Source organism: Eriocheir sinensis, chromosome 30, assembly GCF_024679095.1.
Source record: "Eriocheir sinensis breed Jianghai 21 chromosome 30, ASM2467909v1, whole genome shotgun sequence".
Lineage (NCBI taxonomy): Eukaryota > Metazoa > Arthropoda > Malacostraca > Decapoda > Varunidae > Eriocheir > Eriocheir sinensis.
In genome coordinates, this window is record NC_066538.1 from 6500198 (window position 1) to 6519531 (window position 19334).

General features: G+C 39.7%; 2 protein-coding genes across 5 annotated transcripts in view; one reads left to right on the forward strand and one right to left on the reverse strand.

The window, feature by feature from the left end:
- The first annotated feature begins 68 nt into the window (after positions 1 to 68).
- LOC127005519 (alpha-L-fucosidase-like) lies at positions 69 to 14588 on the forward strand. Its single transcript, XM_050874437.1, has 9 exons — positions 69 to 226; positions 5032 to 5199; positions 6100 to 6348; positions 7309 to 7472; positions 7743 to 7944; positions 12125 to 12265; positions 12750 to 12912; positions 13152 to 13299; positions 13840 to 14588. The coding sequence occupies exons 1-9, from the start codon at positions 190 to 192 to the stop codon at positions 14005 to 14007; spliced, it is 1440 nt and encodes a 479-aa protein (XP_050730394.1). The 5' UTR covers positions 69 to 189; the 3' UTR covers positions 14008 to 14588.
- Positions 14589 to 14651: 63 nt separating this feature from the next.
- Positions 14652 to 19334, reverse strand: part of LOC127005514 (gamma-aminobutyric acid type B receptor subunit 1-like) — a 28219-nt gene continuing 23536 nt past the window's right edge. For 3 of the 4 annotated variants that reach the window (XM_050874432.1, XM_050874430.1, XM_050874431.1), the window contains one exon: positions 14652 to 18077. In XM_050874432.1, the coding sequence (XP_050730389.1) occupies positions 17971 to 18077 (107 nt within the window). In that variant the 3' untranslated portion in view covers positions 14652 to 17970. The remainder of the gene's footprint in view (positions 18078 to 19334) is intronic. The other variant, XM_050874433.1, reaches the window with a different exon arrangement.

Here is a 19334-nt window from a genome sequence, read left to right on the forward strand (position 1 = left end):
TAACAGAAAAGTCCAAGCAGCAAATCTTGAAATGAACGAAACACAGGAAAAAAACGACGGATAATGGCAATAACTGGCAAGAACCACAAGAAGAAGAAGAGGAAGAGGAGAGAAATAAGCACCTGCAAACGCGTGGACGTAACCTTCGCGGCTATCAGCTGATTACACTTGAGCAGGGACGCCGCTACGATGTCTACCCTTCTCACCCTCCTCTCCTGCCTCCTCGGTGAATATACAGAGTGTTTTTGCTTGATTCAACGCATTAATAACTTCCTGGAAGCTCTGAGAAGGCGGAGCGGGCGTGACAAGGCTGTGGTGTAGGAATCCAGCTCGTAGGGAGGTTCAACTTACTTTTTCTATACTTCATTCACTGCCATCTAATTGTCCCGTTTCGGCTCCAGTACATGGCTCAAGCAACACTTTCAATGAAGAGAAGGCTTTAAAACAAACGAATTGGTTAGATTTTAATAGAAAGAGTTATCCCTCGTTGATGTTTTAACTCGGTTCTTGCTTGTTTGATCTGCTAGCTGCTGGTGTGTTATTTGGCGGGCAATATAAACCATTCACACAGATCACAGGTGGACTAACTACAGCAAAACCAGGCAAATTAATAGATTTTCCTGCTGTGTATTCCCTATAATAGTGCGTATGTGTGGTGGACAGCAGAGCGACTTATTTTTGGCATGAGGTATTTCTCGCAACACCTTGGCGTGGTATTGATGGCCGCGGTTCGCCTAGCAACACGTGTCCACACAAACTGTCCTTGATTCACACCTGTCACTAAGGAGATAATGTGCAATGTCGCGTGAACGTGGATCATAATAAAGGAGTCTCATGTGTGTGCAGGTGTTCTTGTCTCACGGGCGGTGGATAAGTAATTTTGCTCCATGATAATCTACACAACCTCAAATTAAAAAAAGTTGAATTTCAAATTAAAAAAATTGAATTTCAAATTTAAAAAGTTGAATTTCAAATTTAAAAAGTTGAATTTCAAATTTAAAAAGTTGAAGTTCAAATAAAAAAGTTGAAATTCAAATTAAAAAAGTTGAATTTCAAATTAAGAAAGTTGAATTTCATATTAAAAAGGTTGAAATTCAAATTTAAAAAGTTGAAGTTCAAATTAAAAAAGTTGAAATTCAAATTTAAAAAGTTGAATTTGAAATTTAAAAAAGTTGAAGTTCAAATAAAAAAAGTTGAAGTTCAAATTAATAGATGAAGTGCAAGTCATAGAAAGAGATATATGTGCATACCTACATACATAAATGCATACTTCCGCAAACTTATTATTATATATATATATATATATATATATATATATATATATATATCTATATATATATATATATATATATATATATATATATATATATATATATATATATATATATATATATATATATATATATATATATGAGGCGCCGCGTGCAATATTTGGGTAAGCGACAGTTTTTAAGAACCTCAGAAATCGCAGTTGAAGTTTTTGCAACTTCAAATTGCAATTTTTTTTGTTGTTTTAAAAGCTAGAATCATCATTTTGATACCAAAATGAAGCTTATGTAAAGACAAAACTGCCCGTGTTTTGTACAAAGCGCAAAAAAAAAAGAAACAAAAACAAAAAAACAAAGACACCCTGGGTTTTGAAAAAAGAAGAAAATCCACCAGAAGTATATATTTTTTTTTTTACTCGTATTGTGATTTACTGGGATTTAGAGAAGCCGGAAGTCGGAAGATAATGCAAATTGTTGTAATTAATGTAGCTAGTCATGTTCACTCAGAAATAATTCGTTAAAAATTGTCACGAGTCAATTATAAAAAGTACAACAAACAAAAGTACATTAAGTCAGCTACTGAATATCAAAGTTAGAAATTGTATGAAAAATTAATTAGATCAGCTAGACATGGCAACTGCGTCACTTCCTCTCAGAGCCCGCTGGGGACTTACCATTACTCCACGCCAGCATGCCCACCCTACCTCGCGCGGACCATACGTTTGAGCGAGATATATTTTTCCCGAGACTTTTTACTCTATTTCCAGTGTTGATTTGGGGTAAACGACTTGCTCGGATAAAAGAGGCAGGGTCAGAATAGTAGTATATGATCGTAACTCCAAACCCACGTGGTTGGCGCTTACCCAATATTGCACGCGGCGCCTCATATATATATATATATATATATATATATATATATATATATATATATATATATATATATATATATATATATATATATATATAAGTTTGTGGATGTATGCATTTATGTATGTAGGTATGCGCTCTCTCTCTCTCTCTCTCTCTCTCTCTCTCTCTCTCTCTCTCTCTATATATATATATATATATATATATATATATATATTGTTACGCCACCCCCCCTACCACAACCATACACGGGCAGGCAGGCGGAGTGATCCTAACCAGAACTACCACACGGGCACCAGTCTCTCACAGCGGCCCACACCACACACCGGAGGAGAGAAGAGAGAGAACGAGGCAGGCAATAACACAAACACTAAGTTCTAGTTAGTTTAATTTCTCACACACAGAGCAGTGCAGCAGAACTCAGCAACACAGAACAGTAGAACAGTTAGTTAATCAGGCAGGGGGCACGGCAGACACGCACACACACACACACACGAGCAGCTCGCGCAGCTCAGCGCCCAGACACACTCAGTCTCCCCCACGTCTTCTCCCTACTCCTCCTCCCCAGCCACTCCCCTCTCCCCCTTGCTGCCCTCCTCTCCCGCGGCTGGCTGGGCCCCCCGCCCTGCCCCCCCCCCCCCCTCTCTCTTGTCCAAACTGAAGAGTTGCACCATGCTGAGCTATGCTTCATGCATCATGCCACAACAATCACACATTACATACATTCATTCACAGCACATTCAGCAACACTATCTCCCCCTTCAAGGCAGTGAAATTAATCAAACTAATCAGTCCCCTGGGACATCACTAAAATCTCTTCTAATCCCCTCTCTCGTCTGTCTCCACCACGTCCTCCACAGTCTCTTCTCATATATATATATATATATATATATATATATATATATATATATATATATATATTGTTGTGCTGGAAGCTTCCCCCGGCGTCCATGGGGCTCTAGAAGGCTCCGGGAAGAGCGAGCAGGGGGGCGGGGAGCAAAGCCTCGTCCGGCGCGGCCAGGGGCCAGGCGGGAAGTGTTGCCAACTCGCACATACTTTTGCTACATGTTCTTGTATGATTTAAAATATATTGTAACATTCTAGACTGTACTGTTCTGGATATATATAGGAGAAGAGGGCGAGAGGAGTGCAGTCCCAGTCATAGTAAGCTAGTGGTAAGTGAAGAGTCAAAGTGAAGTGTACTACTAAGGAAGAATATTAAACTACAGAAGCTGTGCAAAGTGTTTACAGATCTCCCTCCCACGGAGTCTCCTGACGGCGACACGGAACCCAAGTAACACGTCCGGCATAACAATATATATATATATATATATATATATATATATATATATATATATATATATATATATATATATATATATTTATATATATATATATATATATATATATATAAAATAAGTTTATGGATATTTGCATTTATATATGTAGGTATGCACATATATCTCTTTCTATGACTTGCACTTCATCTATTAATTTGAACTTCAACTTTTTTTTATTTGAACTTCGACTTTCTTCATTTCAAATTCAACTTTTTAATTTGAATTTCAACTTTTTAAATTTGAACTTCAACTTTTCAAATTTGAATTTCAACTTTTTTAATTTGAAATTCAACTTTTTAAATTTGAATTTCAACTTTTTAAATTTGAATTTCAACTTTTTTTATTTGAACTTCAACTTTTTTAATTTTGAAATTCAACTTTTTAAATGTGAAATTCAACTTTTTTAACTTGAAATTCAACTTTTTAAATTTGAAATTCAACTTTTTTAATTTGAGGGTGAAAAGGTGTAGTCCGGGTAGCTCCTCGTCGCGTCTTGTAACCCCAACACGTTTTTATGCCGTCTGTATGGTAAAGTTTTGGTTGTGTTCTCGTCGTGTGGTTAATTTAAAGAGTGATATGAATATGATTGTGTTACTTGACCCCTTCAGTATGGTGACGCCTGTGTCGATCGGTGTCATGGAGCTTCAGTTACACATGTTGACGCAAATGACGTTAAGTCTAAAATTGACGTGAATTTGTTTTACAATGTACATAGAAAATCGTTATTACTAGCATTATTGTTGTTATTACTATGATATTTACAAATAATGTAGGTATTTAATTCCCAGGAAAAATGAATTTGTGTACCCATTTCAGGAAATCTATTAGCTACAGATTTAACATAATATCCTAGAATGTGTGATAGGACAATTATTATTATTATTATTAAGAAGAAGAAGAAGAAGAGAAAATATATAAATAAATATAATGTAGCATGACAATACAAATGAAAGCAAAATTGTGGCATGATCAACTTACTAATTCCCAGATATTCTTTTAAACCAGTCATCCATCCTGTAAGTGTAATAGAACTCTTGTGGGGGCGTGACTGGTTGGGTGGTGCCAGGAAGGGGCAGAGTGGGGGGGCAGGGTGTACTGGGTTATCTACAAGTGTATCAGGTGATCATTCTAGGCCTGACACTCACACAAGGCTTATCAGTACTGTTGACCATTTTGATTAAAGAAAGGGAAGATTCCTTATTTAGTTTTTTCATATATAAGAAGTGTTGGAAGAGAATGAGGAGGAGAAATAGGAGAAGTAGAGACAATGAGGAGGAGAAATTGGAGTAGAAAGAGAATGAGGAGGTGGAGGAGGAGGAGAAAGTATTGGTAGAGAATGAGGAGGAGGAATTAGTGAAGTAGAGAGATTAGGGAGGAAGAAAAGATATAGGGTAAATAAAGAGGAAGGATTGCAGTAGTAGGGGGAAAATAAGGAGGAGAAGGAAGTGTTGAGAGACAGTGAGGAGGAAGGGTGTAGGAAGAGAACAGTAAGGAGAAAGAGAAGGAATATATGTAAAAGTAAAAGTATATTTAGATTGACATCTTTCTGTTGTCAGCCTGTTTGGTGGGGTGGGCCGAGGGCAGGTATGAGCCCACCTGGAGCTCCCTGGACTCTCGGCCGCTGCCCAGCTGGTATGATGAGGCCAAGTTTGGGATCTTCCTGCACTGGGGCGTGTTCTCCGTGCCATCCTACGGCTCAGCATGGTTCTGGGAGCGCTGGCAGGGTGAGGCAGCTTGCATCAACTCCTTTATGTTTATTTTATCTTTTATCTGTATTTCTCACTTTGAAGAGTCATGTAATTTTTTTTTGTCATTATGCTTGTATTTTATTTGTTTCTGTTATTGTTATTCATAGCATTTTAACTTTTGTCTGTACACCTGTCCCCCCGGATTTGCAAGTTTACTATTCGAGGATTCCCACATTCACAGATTTCCCCCAAAATGCGCAAAGGCGTTGAGTTCATGCACAACTACACTTATCTTTCCTTTTTGTCTTTTGATTAATTATAACTTTTACCAATTACTTTTGTTTCCTCGTGCTACTTCTATACCCTAAAACAGAATTGAAATAGAGGAGTTCATGAGGAAAAACTATACCTTTCTTTTCCTTCTCAGATTTTCTTCCCGGTTTCTCTTAATGGTTTATGCTACTTTTCCTCTTTATCTTCATTTGAAATAATATACATTCTTACCAACAACAAAGTCTTTTATGTGTATAGTTTATGAAGATCGAACTGCTCCCAACCCTTCCTTTTCCTTCATTATTCCATTTCTCATACTCATTAGTGTTAATTTTTCTTTTTAACTTTACTTTTTATGTTATTTCCAGACTCAAAGTAAATTTAAATCATATATGTGGAATTTATGAGGAAAAATTACCCATGATCTTCCTTTCCCTTCACTGTTCAGTACCTCCTTTAATGAATTTGCAACTTTCTCTCAATCCTCCTTTTAATACTCTGTGATACCCATAATAGGTTTAAGTGAAAAAAAAGTGTGGAGTTCATGAAGAAAACCACTAACCTCACTTCAGTAATCAGGACCCGTTTCCCATAGTGATCTAAGTGCTAACTACCTCTTCCTTCTTTTCCTATTTTAATGCTATTTCTGCTTGCTTCAAATAGAGAAACAATTGCAGCAGTACGTGGACTTCATGAAGAAGAACTACCCGCCAGACTTCAGTTACCAGGATTTTGGGCCCCAGTTCACGGCAGAGTTTTACAACCCCAAGGAGTGGGCAGAATTGTTCAACGCCTCGGGAGCACGTTATGTGGTGCTGACCAGCAAGCACCACGAGGGCTTCACACTCTGGCCCTCAAAGCACTCCTGGGGCTGGAACAGTCTTGATGTGGGCCCAAAGAGAGACCTGCTGGGTGAGGTTCGGATTGTCTGTGTGTGTGTGTGTGTAATAAAATAAAAAAATAGCTCCTTTAGTCTTGGTAGGCATTAGGATGAGAGTTTACAAATACAAACTAGGATATAAAGAGGGGGGTTGGGCACTGGCAGATTTGCTTGTGTTATCTGTTAGTAGATAGGGGTGAGGTGGGTGGTGCAGGGAGTATGGCTGACCCCCCATTTGCAGAACCTACATTCACAGATACAGGGAAAGGTTTTCCCAGCAGTAAATTTTTTGGCCAACATCCCTGTAAGTTCTCAGTCAGCAATGGCGTCAATTGGTTGTTTCCCACGCGACACCAAACTTGATCTTATCTTTTGGAATATTTCAGTGCTTTGCTAAGATAACAGTGAATGATACTGTTTAGTCAGCCTTGAGGTACTGAAATGATTTCTCTTGGATCTTTTCTGGATCTGAATTTTGTATTTTAGTGCCTTCCAGGGGTTATTTCTTATAGTATGGGCTCTACCTGTTGGGTGAGTCAATTATTCACGAAAAACAATGTTCCCACTGTAGTCTGTATTATGTCCTCTAACCCCTGTGAATGTTGGGGATCATGTGTATTAGTATGTCATTGTCAGTGAGGGTGGGGAGCATCTTTTAATAGTCTGAGAGGCGGAAAACCACAGGTCAGTCTATGGGTCATGAGTCATTGGATGGCCAGGTATATGTGGAGGGGTGTTGTTAGCCCACCCATGTCACCTGTAAGAAGCTGAGGTGATGTTTCAGAGCTAGTGTGATAAAGAGGGATGAGCTTCTATACAGCTGGAAAGGGTGGTTTATGTATCTCTCTTATATTTTTAAATATTTAATTCATTTACAGATTCTTTTTAGGAAGTGACTATATATAATTATCTTTAATATTTCTTTCTTAAGGATGGATAACTTTTCTGACACACATTTAACCACATGATCATGACTCTTAACCTCCTCACAGGTGACCTTGCTTATGCCATTAAGTCACAGACACCACACATCCACTTTGGGCTGTATCACTCCCTCTATGAATGGTTCAACCCTCTTTACCTGAGAGACAAGGCCAACAAGTACCTCACCAATGACTTTGTGGCCCAGAAAACCCTCCCAGAGCTGTATGAGTTGGTGAGTTGATGTTCAGATTGGGTCACAGACTGCTTGACTGTTTCTTGTTGTACTTCAGCTTTTGATAGTGATTGAGTCATGTTGAGCTATTTTATATTTTTCAAACTTTTTGGTTACCTAATTGATGAGTTGATTTCCTGATGGATTGTTTGATAAGTTAATTTTCATATTGATAAGTTGGCAAGGCCTGACTGTATTAACACAAAGCCCCTATTACCTTTTAAACCAGCATTTTTTTCACCACCCTTAATTTCCTGTTCTGTCTCCCAGGTCAACATTTACCAGCCAGACATTGTGTGGAGTGACGGTGACTGGGATGCTTCTGATAAGTACTGGAACTCAACACACTTCCTGGCATGGCTGTTCAATGACTCGCCTGTTAACCAGACTGTGGTGGTCAATGACAGGTGGGGCAGTGGCATCATGTGTCACCACGGCTCCTTCTACACCTGCCACGACAACTACAATCCAGGTGAGAAGAGAAATAAGTGGTATAGGAAGGCTTTTACATCTCTTGAGACAATCCCCTGACTTTTCCACCATTGTCTATGTGTTATTATTTTATTCTTCTTCTCTTTTAGCATTTGGCCTGTGGTGCCAGTGGGGTCCACTGGTTGACCCCAGCCCCGTATTGGCACAATCAAAATTTAATGTTTTATTGAGGTACCATTTTGCTTGGCTCATGCTTTCCCCTGAATCTCATCTTTGATCCTCTTTCAGAGAGTTCATCTAAAGTCCAGGTTTATAGTGGTCTTCAAGGCTGTGGCTGGGTGGTGAGCATGCGGGTGTGGCATCCAGGAGGGCTCATGTTCACGTCCCGCCTGTTGTCACAGGCCGGGATTTTTCAGTCACTGCTGAGTGGCACAAGACGACCCACATGCTATCCTGAAAATCATATCAACCTGGACTCTAGAGTCTCTCTCTAAACAGAGGATCAAAAATGAGCTCCGGGGGACAGCATGAGCCAAGCAAGATGGTGCCACTATAAACACTTGCCTGCACCACAACAGACTGGGGCCAACCATCAGGCCCCACCAAGAAAGCTTTTTGTCGCCATAGGCAGAAACTTAAAAAAAAAAAAAAAAAAAAAAAGACATCATGTGGGTAGCCCTAGGCCACTCAGCAATGGCTGAAAATTGTCAACTGGTAGTGGTGGCCAGGACTTGAGCCTGGGTCCTCCAGGACACCATGCCTGTTTGCTGACCATTCAGCCACCGCTTCCTGTCTTAGATGGATGAGTTGAAACTTTCAAACTGTTTTTGGGACAGACAGTATAAAGTCGCTAGTAAACACCTTGGAATATTATTGCAATTGCTATCAAGAGTAATGAATACTTGGGGTCAAGCCACCCTCCCTAACAAGTAATCCTTAAATGATATTTGAGTTCCTACATAATAGAAAATTATGTTGAAATAGTTTAGTTATATCAGTATCTTTATATGCAAAAGGAAAAGATGTAGGTTGTTGCTATGAAGAGCTGATGGGCTTTATATACTCCACATTCAGTTCTCCTTAACCCTTAAAGCGGGGGCTTGTTTTGCCGTGCATGTCCTCCCACACAGGCATATTCAGGCAAAAACATAACTCACTTCAACTTTTCATACCTTTACTCTTACTTAACTGACGTGACTGAATGAAGTATCATTGTAAAGTACATACAATTAACTGTCCTTTGACAGTAAGTTGAAGACTATATAAACATTGGTAGAGTGAGTATGGAATATTGAAGTAGTATCACTGAAAGTACATTTTTATTGACAGTTTTCCACCCCTAGTAGATTTCCCTTCTATGAATTACTAAAAATAAGCATAACTTTTATACAGTTTATGTGAAACACACCCAAAAAAACTAAACTTCCAGGCCTTCTTGATGCCATTGATGGGTGTTGAGGTCGAAGGGCCTCCATCGTGTGGATGAAATTCACTGGAAGGTGAGAAGAGGTGGGATGTCTAGCGGACATCTTCTCAAAGCTAATACAAGGCACACACTGACCAATTATTAGTCAAAGGAGCTTGGTTGGGTACTGTTTCAAAGAAAATGACATGCTTACCCTACCTTAGCACAAACAAATTGAATTTGACGGCGCACTAAGTCAAAAAATGCCTTGCCGACTATTGTCGACACCCGCGGTTTAACCCGTACAGTGTTTAGTACGTATATATACGTACCTCTTAGGGAAGTGCCTAGTACGTATATATACGCATGCTCTTTTGAGGGCTTATACACCCTTTATTTTTGTTTGTGTATGTAACGTTGTTCATTGACAGTAAAGAGGGATAATTTGACGTCTTCGTATTTTTTGATAGATATTAAATGGCCTTTCCGAACATTTGTCCACATTCCAACAAAAATCATTATACAAGAAGGTACGTTACTTTCTTCTAGATAATTACTCCTTGATTCTATAATCAGTAAGGCATGTGGAATTGTAAATTATGGTTCAGAGTAATCGGAAGCGAAAATCGATCATCGGAAGCTTCATAGTATTATGTTTAGCTTTGAGAACTACACACGGCCTTGAAGCGGGTGGTGTTGCCTGATGCGCTTCCAACCATTTTATTGTACTTACAATTCCTGTTTATTTTTTTGTTTTTTGTGATGTAAAGAAGTACTTATACATTACTCACGCTTTAGGGCTGTGAGAATTAAGTGTTTATAATGGGAAGAATATAGGCTCTAAAAATTTCTAAGATAAATTTCCCTTTCCTGGTATGACATCGTTAGCTCTGAGAAGGAGAAAAATAAGGGGACGAACACTCTAGGGTTCCATTCCTCACATATAAATAATATACATATCAAATAATTTGTAATTTCTTTTACATTTTAAGGGGCAAATAAAAAAATACGAAAAAAGTGTAACCTGGCATGACCCCTATCTTTGACAAAAGACGACACTATGGGTTTAGCCCAGGCACCAGCTGTCGACTAGTGTCGACACCCCCGCCCCGCGCTTTAAGGGTTAAAGATTGCTCAAACTGAGTGAAAATTTAAACCATTAAGTTTCTTCCCTTATTAAAACTTATAGCATTTCAGAATGGTAAATGCAAGATTTGTCTAATTTATATATATATATATATATATATATATATATATATATATATATATATATTTATATAGATATATATATATATATCTATATATATATATATATATATATATATATATATATATATATATATATATATATATATATATATATATATATATATATATATATATATATATATATATATATATATATATATATATATATATATATATATATATATATATATATATATATATATATATATATATATATATATATATATATATATATATATATATATATATATATATTTTGTGCAGCTTTAATGAGCTTTAGTTGTGACAATGTGGGTGTGAAGTGATGTTTTATCTCTCCCCGTAACAAACATACACAGTTGCTCCTCAGCAGATTCCTCTACAACAGTTTTCATGAGAGAAAAGGGATCATATAAATAACAGGGGTCACTATTAAATTATTTTAATATGTTCTGGGGCAATGAAGAAATATTTTAGTTACAAAGACAGTATAATTATTTATTCCAAACCTACAATAGTTACTAAGACAACTGTAGGATACATTTTACTGGTTTTGGTTGAGGTTTTAAGTTGATTAATGGGTTTCCTTAAGTTCATAGTAACCAATTCATATTTAGCAAGGCTGCACATTGTCCCCACTCTAGAGCCAACACTTTGTGTTTGAACATTATGCTTTAGTACAGGGGCATTTCTAGGGTTCAAAAACATTTGGGGCTAAGAGGAAAACATCAGGGCCTGCAGTTTACAGTGAGCGAAAAAAAAAAAATGTGGGGGGGACCTGTTTTTGTTCACCACCATGCATCTCAGATAAACCCATACAACTACACTCTGCATATTGCACAGTAAACTACAAACTGCTCAAACTACTGGTAAATGGCTTCAAAATGTAAACTGAGGAGAATATTTATTTATTATTTTTTGGAGGGACGGGGTCACATGGCCCGGGGGTGAAAAAAGGTTCCGGGCTAGAGTCAAAACATTTGGGGTTCAAGCCCTGGAACCCCAAGGCTAACGACGCCATTGCTTTAGTATTATACCTTTGTACCAATGCAAAGTTTACTGTTACAGTAATACCTTGGCTTACAAGTGCCTAACTTTACAAATGTTTTGATTTATGAGCAAAGTAAAATCACTAAAGATGCCTTGGTTTAAGATCAGTGACTTGGCATACGAGCATCCTGTTTGTACAAGTCGAAGACGCAGGCAGAGGTTCCCTTTGTCTGCTGCAAAACGAGAGCGCTCAGAGTGGAAAACAATGGGAATGGGGTCTCAGTCTGATTTGTACACTTGCAGAGAAAGCTCCCGCGTTCTCATGTCTGCTCATGTTTGTGCTCTAGTGTGTGATCTTTGTGTTTTCAGTACTACACTTACTTACAGTTTTGGTTTACCAGTTTTTTGGTTTGCAAGTAAAATTCTGGAACAAATTAAACTCGTAAATCAAGGTATGACAGCATTTTGTACTAAACATGTGTGAAGTGTCTGGTGAGCAAGATGAGATAAGTAGTGTGTGGTGTGTGTGTAGAATGTATTGCTCTGAGCGATAAGAAAAGCCATTATGTGTTCTAATGCTTTTTTTGTGGCTTTGCAGGAATGTTACAGCCACACAAGTGGGAGAACTGCCTGACTGTTGACCGCCTTGCCTGGACTTTCCGTCGAGATGCAGTTCTGGCAGACTTCCGCACCATCCACGAGCTCCTCACGGAAATGGCCTCGACCATCAGCTGTGGAGGTGACTAAGCTGCTTGTCTTCCTTTTCTTAGCCTTGCTACCTTTCTAAAATAGGATAGTGTAATTTTTGGTAGGCTGTGGCTGAGTGGTTAGCGTGCGGGCCCCGCATTCACTGCGTGATGGACGACGCGGGTTCGAATCCACCGCTACCACCTGGAATTTTTCAGTCACCACCAAGTGGCTTAAGACTACCCACATGCTGTCCTGAAGACCACCCATGAACCCGGACTCAAGAGGAAACTGTCCAAGTGAACTAAGAATGAGCTTTGGGGGGCAGCATGAGCCAAGAAAAGATGCCACCACTATAAAACACTTCCCTGTGCCATGACGGGCTGGGGTCGACTACCATCCAGGCCCCTCAAGAAAGCCTGCCAGCGCGATACGCTGACATGTAAATAAAAAAAATAAAAAAAGTTTTTTTTTTTTTTTTCTTTATTTTTTAGTTGGTTTCATAACCTGGAACTAATCAGCACCACCACCCTCAGGCAACATGCTGTTGAATGTCGGCCCCACCAAGGAAGGCCGCATCTGCCCCATCATGGAGGAGCGTCTTCGGCAGATAGGCTCATGGCTGGCCATCAACGGGGAGGCCATCTATGGCAGCCGCCCGTGGAAGATCCAAAATGACACCCTGACGCCTGGAGTCTGGTATGTGATTTTTTTCTTGTAAATGGGAGAAACCAAGTACAGAATAAAAATTAAAAGATTACTTCAACACTCTGTTCCCCTCAAGAATACAGAAGATGCCAAAAGAGTATTCAGATTTAGCTTCAGAGGCCTGGATTGTCCCCTCTTTCTTTCCCTGGGCTCCATAGGTTAAGTTAGGTTACATGTCACACTCTAAACTTACTACATTTTATAGTAATTCCTTCCCCTGGCCTCCATAGGTTCACCAGTAAGGAAGACACGGTATATGCCATTGTGCTGGAGTGGCCAGAAGGGAATGTTCTTACCCTTGCCTCAGTCAAGAGCACCCCAGACACCAGCATCACGCTCCTCGGCTACACCAGCACCCAACACACCATTGACATTAAGGTAAGCAGTAGAGAGGTAACGTGTCGTTTGCCTGTTCCTATGCAGCAACCCAATTAGTACTCACACCAGGGATGAAACTACTGGAAATTTAATTTGAGGTATGGAAAACTATTGTCAAACTAAAGATGCTATCAATCTTTATTTTGACTTTAATTTTCATACCAGTCTAATTTTTCTGTGGTATTTTTTTATATGATTAACACTAGTCAAAATGATACATACAAATTGGAAAACATACCCTTATCTGTGGTGAGAAGTCTCAGTGGAATTCTCTCTGCCCACATAAATCCTCCACATAATCCATCCATCATGCAGAGTTTGTGATAGTTTTGTGCAAAGTTTTCCTGTCATAACAGTGAGTTGTGTGAATATTGTGGTAGTTTTTTGCATGTCAATCTTAATGTAAATTCAGGGGATTGAGATTGTGTTCAGTCTTCATTGAAATAACCTCAGTTTGGGACCAAGTTGTGTTCAGTTTCCATTCAAGTCACCACAGCATCTACCCTAAGAATCACCATTTACCACCCCACCTCCCCACAGTTCCGAGGGACAGAGGACGGGACCATGGTGATTTTCCCCGACAGGGCTAAAGTCGAGGGGGAGTGGGCGTGGGTCTTGGCCATGAAGAATGTCCTGCCGTCATCCAAGGTACCCTCACCACCCAGGGTCATCCCCGAGCCTTACCCCCTCGTCATATCGGAGGGTTAGAGCAAATTGTGAGGTGTGTGTTGTGGGGGACAAGCCTATAGTCATGCCAGCACAATTTTGGGTAATGCACATATGTACTGGTGTAAATTTCCATGTTGTTAAGAGTTGATTATTCAAGCCAAGGCTATGATGTGTTGTTATAGTTTTCAAGTATTGCTCCCAGTGACAAAATCTTCTTTAGACAGTGCCCATGGAAAATTTATTCAGCTTTAAAATCTGTAATTGAGGTGAAGCTTATATTTCTCTTCAGTATTACAAATGATTACTTTCAGAGACATCCTTACAAGTTGCATTTATTTTCACTGCATTTTGTTAATTCCATTTGTATTGCACTGTTTGGCAAGTGTGTTCTTATATATAACAAATATGGTTCAGGTGGAGCTGCAGTTTGTACAAGGTTCACCAAGGGTATGGAATACATATCTTTCGTGTGCCATTTCACAAGAATTTTAGTCCATTCTCTGCTGTCACAGTTTGATATGGAATATATATTTCAGAAGTAAAGTATCTGAAGAATATGCATATTGTTGTAATGATATATTCTGGATACATGTCTGTGAATAAAAATCCATACATACATACTATGCATATGCACTTGTACTTTGTTCTCATCATTAATTCCAGGGGTTGGAGAAAGGGTGAGATCGTAGCAAAACACTTTATTGAGTTGTCATGAGTGAGGCATGATTGAAGGTCCCTCACAGGTGTTACATTGGCCAGGCAGAGCAGGGAGAGCCAACCTCTGTCTGCCACCCAGTGAAGGTGCTCAGACAGACCCTTGCTAGGAATGCACAGATGCCAGCAGGTCACGAAATGAATACAAAACTCTAACACTAAGGTAAAGCCACGTGTTCATTCCGACAGTATTTGACACTCACTGAATAACATTATTTCTTTGAGTCATGCCTAAGATATCAAAAGTGTTAAGTGATGACTTCTGAGGCCAAGTGGGTAGGAGGTGTGCAGCCCACCACCACCATGAGGGGGGAGGGGAAGCAGAAAGAATGATCACCATTGCCACACCCACACCTGCTATGATGGGTGTGACTCCTGCATTACATTCCTCACTCTACTTTCCCACCAAGTACTTGATGGTGTTTAGTATAAGGGAACTGATAGTCTTTACATATAGCAAGGCAGAGTTCTTTTGATGCTCACTGGATATAACTTTTAAACATGGAGTGCCAACTTCAATATATTTCTAGTGAAAATATAGAATTTATATTTGCATGACATTTGTTAATACTAGAAAGACAAGGTATAATAAAGTCTAACTTTATATATAAAAAGAATTGGATCCAAGTACAACATTCATCAAAGGATTATCTTCTCCAGGTACAACTGAAACTATTTTGTGCTTTTAAAAAGAGGAACACACATACTTAACTTCTTTTTACAAAGTTGAGGGTACGCACCCCAGGATCTCAGGGTTTTGCACTTATTAATTTAAGGAAGAGATACATAGCTTCGTTTCTCTAGAACTAGTATTCTATCACTGAGTTACAAAACTAGGTATTTTCTATAAGTTTCAGACAACTGCATCAGTGCAGCGAGTGTTGATCATCACCCAAAGGTTGGTTCAACGGGAGGAAGGCGAAGGCAACATTGAACACAGGGACATGAAAGGTAAAACTAGATAGAATGCACTTTTGACAACATGATTGTGGAAAAAATAGTAAACTAAAACTCCTATCCTATATGTGGGGCTTCACTAAATATGCTTTATTGTAGATAACATGCAATCAGAACATTGTTTTGTCATCATACCCCCAAAATAGTTTCCATACCTTTAGAAAATCTTGCTAAAAGCAAATTTTTACATTTATGCTAAAAACATTTTCCATTAGACCAAATATTGTGAATTCTGAAGTTAATAAATAATATATCTATTACTTTTCCCACAAAATGGTTACCTAATGTATTGGTCAGGCATTCATTCACACTGTCCAAACCAATGTTGATCACACTTGCACAGTCCACCTCAGTACCCTGCCCGCAGCAGATGCAGTCCAGTTTTGAAGCTCTTACGGTAATCAGAAAACCACACACTAGTGAGATGCAGAAAGATTATTTCAGCCCTTTCTTGAACAGACATGACTGACTGAACTTACTCGTTATACTTATATTTGTGACCAATATGGGCATCTAGGTTGTTCGGTTTGTTATGGCAGCACCCAAGATCCAGCAAATACAGAGTCCGGACAAAGCTAGTTCAGTCCATCTCCCTTCAATATAATGTCAACTGATTTCAGGCCACAAAAATTGGCACAGTGACATAACAGCCTACCACTCAGGCTCCTTTTGCTGCACCTAGATATGTAAGTTTTAAATTGATCCAGAAAACTATATTTTCATCAGCAATCATGTTGACTTCATGCAGCTGTGCATCTGGTCCTCTAACAAGTCAAGACAGATATATATTTGAAAGAAAACACAATTTTATAGAACATTTCAGTTGAAAACAAATATAAATACATGTGGATTTGTTCACATAACTAGTAAACTTTGTCGTCTTAAAAGTAATTCTATTTCTTTAAAATCTGAACCATGCAAAGTTAGTAAATTATTTAAGTATTTAACAGGATAGAACAATAAACTGGGAAGCTAACATTATCTCACAGTAGACATGTAGTTTAAACGCTATGTTCTCTATTCTTTTATGTTTTTTTTAGGATTTTACTTTGTGTGACTGTTATGGGAACTTTATTTTTTATATATATATTTTTTTGTATCTCGGATACATCGAGTTGAGCGCAGATGAGGAGCTTCTGTTACTGACCCCCAGCTAAGCCCCAGCCTCACCTTTGCCCCCAGTAGAGCATGGAAGGGGAGAAAGGTGAATACAACACCGAACACTTAAGTCTTTGTGTGTGTAGAGTACAGTTGTGCCATGTAAGTTTTCCTTGTGTATGAAGTGTGTGTGTTGAGGAGGAGGAGAGAGGGGAGTGAATATACAATAGAATACAGTCTTTGTTTAGTATGCACAAGAGAAGAGGTTCATATTGCATACATTTTCCTTCTGCATTATGTGTATGAGTGTGCATGTGTAAGATTTAGGAAGATGATTACACTACAACAAACATCCTCTGAGTGTAAGTGTGTGACTCGAGACATTCTGATCTCAGCATCACTTGATCATGTTATCATTAGGGTGAGAGGAAGAGGGTGGGTGTGTGAGTGAACCTGTAATCATATACAAACAATGACTGTTTTAAAGGGTTACCAAAAATCCTGGTTATGGTGGTAGTGTGGTCTTCGGGAGAGGCCAGTGAGAGAAGTGAGGGATGCGGAAATTCTAGGGTTGCTACGCCGTGTCTCGTAATACCTATCATCAGGGGAGGAGTCAACATTCATGGTGCTGAAGGAAAAGTGACTCGGGTTGGAAAAAGTGGAGGTGACAGGCACATGGTGAGTGGGAGCAGTTCTGGAGTAGTAGGAGACCGGAGTTGTGGTGGGGTAGTGTGGGGCGGTGGTGATGGAGTAAGGGATGGTAGAGGATACTGTTGAGGGGTGGGGTAGGGTGCTGGTGGCAGTTAGGTAGTGGTGGGAGGTTCGACTAGTGGTGGTAGTGGTGGGGTAGGTAATCATGAGACGGTGAGGTAGGGTAGAGGGATAGGTGGGTCTTGTAGAGGGTGTATCACGGATAGCATGAACTCTCTCTCTAGTTGTATGGTCAGTAGCAACGGAGGAGATGGTAGTGCGGTAGTAGGAGGCCATGGGATATGAAGTGGGGTAAGCAGAGATGACATCGACAGGGTAAGACGCACTGATATGGGATGAGTCAGCAGTGTTGTCGCTGGAGTGAGTGGCAGTGACGTCGGAAGAGTAGGGAGTGGTGGAGTAGGTGGTGCTGTTAGTGGAGGTGGTTGTGGAGGAGGTGGTGTTGTCGGGAGTGTTAGTAGTGTCAGTGGTGGTGTCAGTGTTAGTGCCGTCGGCAGGGTGGCCAGCGGGGGCCAGCGACCCTCAAAGGTAGGACTCAGAGATGTCGTAGCTGATCCTGGGCATCATCGACAGGTCTTCAGGGGCGGAAGCAGCGTCTGGGGTCACAATCCTCACTGCCGGCTGCCCGCCTGACCCCAAAACCAGGGCATTGGGGGGAGGGGGAGGAAATGGGGAGAAGGCTGGCATTATTATTACTTCTCTCTTTATCCAGATATTAACTATTTTTTTTCTGTTGCTTATCCATTTTTTTCCACAGTTATTTATCTGTAGTATCTTTATTCCAGTCACTCTTGTAGTTGTATGCATTACCATTATTACCATGAAGTGTTAAGTCATTGGTGTGCTGGATGCCCAAAAATTAGTGGATACCAAGCACTACCTGGCAAATGAGTATTCAGCTTCACTAGTATTTCATCCTTGGTCAGGCATTTTAGCTATTTTGTCATATTGCTTGTACCATTGAAGTACCGCAAATCACTGTCTGGCGGATGAGTGTTCAGTTTCATTACTATTTGAGCCTGGCATTGTGTGATCCATGGTCAGACACCTTGGGCCAGTTTTACAGTCCAATACAGCACGTTTGTAAGCTCCCCAACCAAATACAAAATACGAAGAAAATTCCTTGTACTATAGAGTTTGGCATTGATATAAAAAGAAGGAAACTATAGAAAACCACACAGGAAATCTCTTTAGTGTCTGGTATTGAGTAGAAATAACGGATCATTGTGGGGAATATGGTTTGGGCGCTTACAATGACTGTGTTGAACTGTTGAACTGGCCCCTTAGCTATTTTGTCGTATGGATTGTAGCATTGAAGAACACTAAGATTATGAGCGAAGTTAAATATTGCTGTCATCACAAAGGAGTTGCTGTTGCTTCCTGGAAATGAAACCTATCAGATGGACTCCACTGAGCTGTTGTGTTTCCGATCTTCTTTTTCATGTAGCTTCCAATACTTTCCCACTCCTTTTTATCCTGTATTCATTAACTTTAATGAACCAATGGTCTCAGTTAACTGTACTTATATCTGCTACATGTAATTTGGTGCTGATTCTCAAAGTTAATATTTTGTACTCGTTCTGTAAGTTGACCGTACATTTATGCATGAAGGAAAGGGTTATCCACCATTGGATATTATACTGCAGTGTCAGGGAAGATACTGTATGAGCAAGTGCCAAGTGCAGCTGTGTTTGTACATGCATTTGTGACTTGGCAGAAAGGAAGATCAGAGAGCAGAAGGCACAGCAGGAGCAGAGGAGAGAAGAGTAGGAGGTGGAGGAAGAGAAAGATGAAATTCACCAAGAGAACCACGTATGCACACAAAATGCCAACTACAGCTGTGTGGTGCCTGGTGAGTGTACTGGCTGTGTTGAGGTGCATGTGGA

Coding starts and splice junctions, on each gene's coding strand:
- LOC127005519 (XM_050874437.1), top strand. CDS start 190: ATGTCTACCCTTCTCACCCTCCTCTCCTGCCTCCTCG. Junction 5,200..6,099: donor GTTCTGGGAGCGCTGGCAGG/GTGAGGCAGCTT, acceptor TGCTTCAAATAG/AGAAACAATTGCAGCAGTAC. Junction 7,945..12,124: donor CCACGACAACTACAATCCAG/GTGAGAAGAGAA, acceptor GTGGCTTTGCAG/GAATGTTACAGCCACACAAG.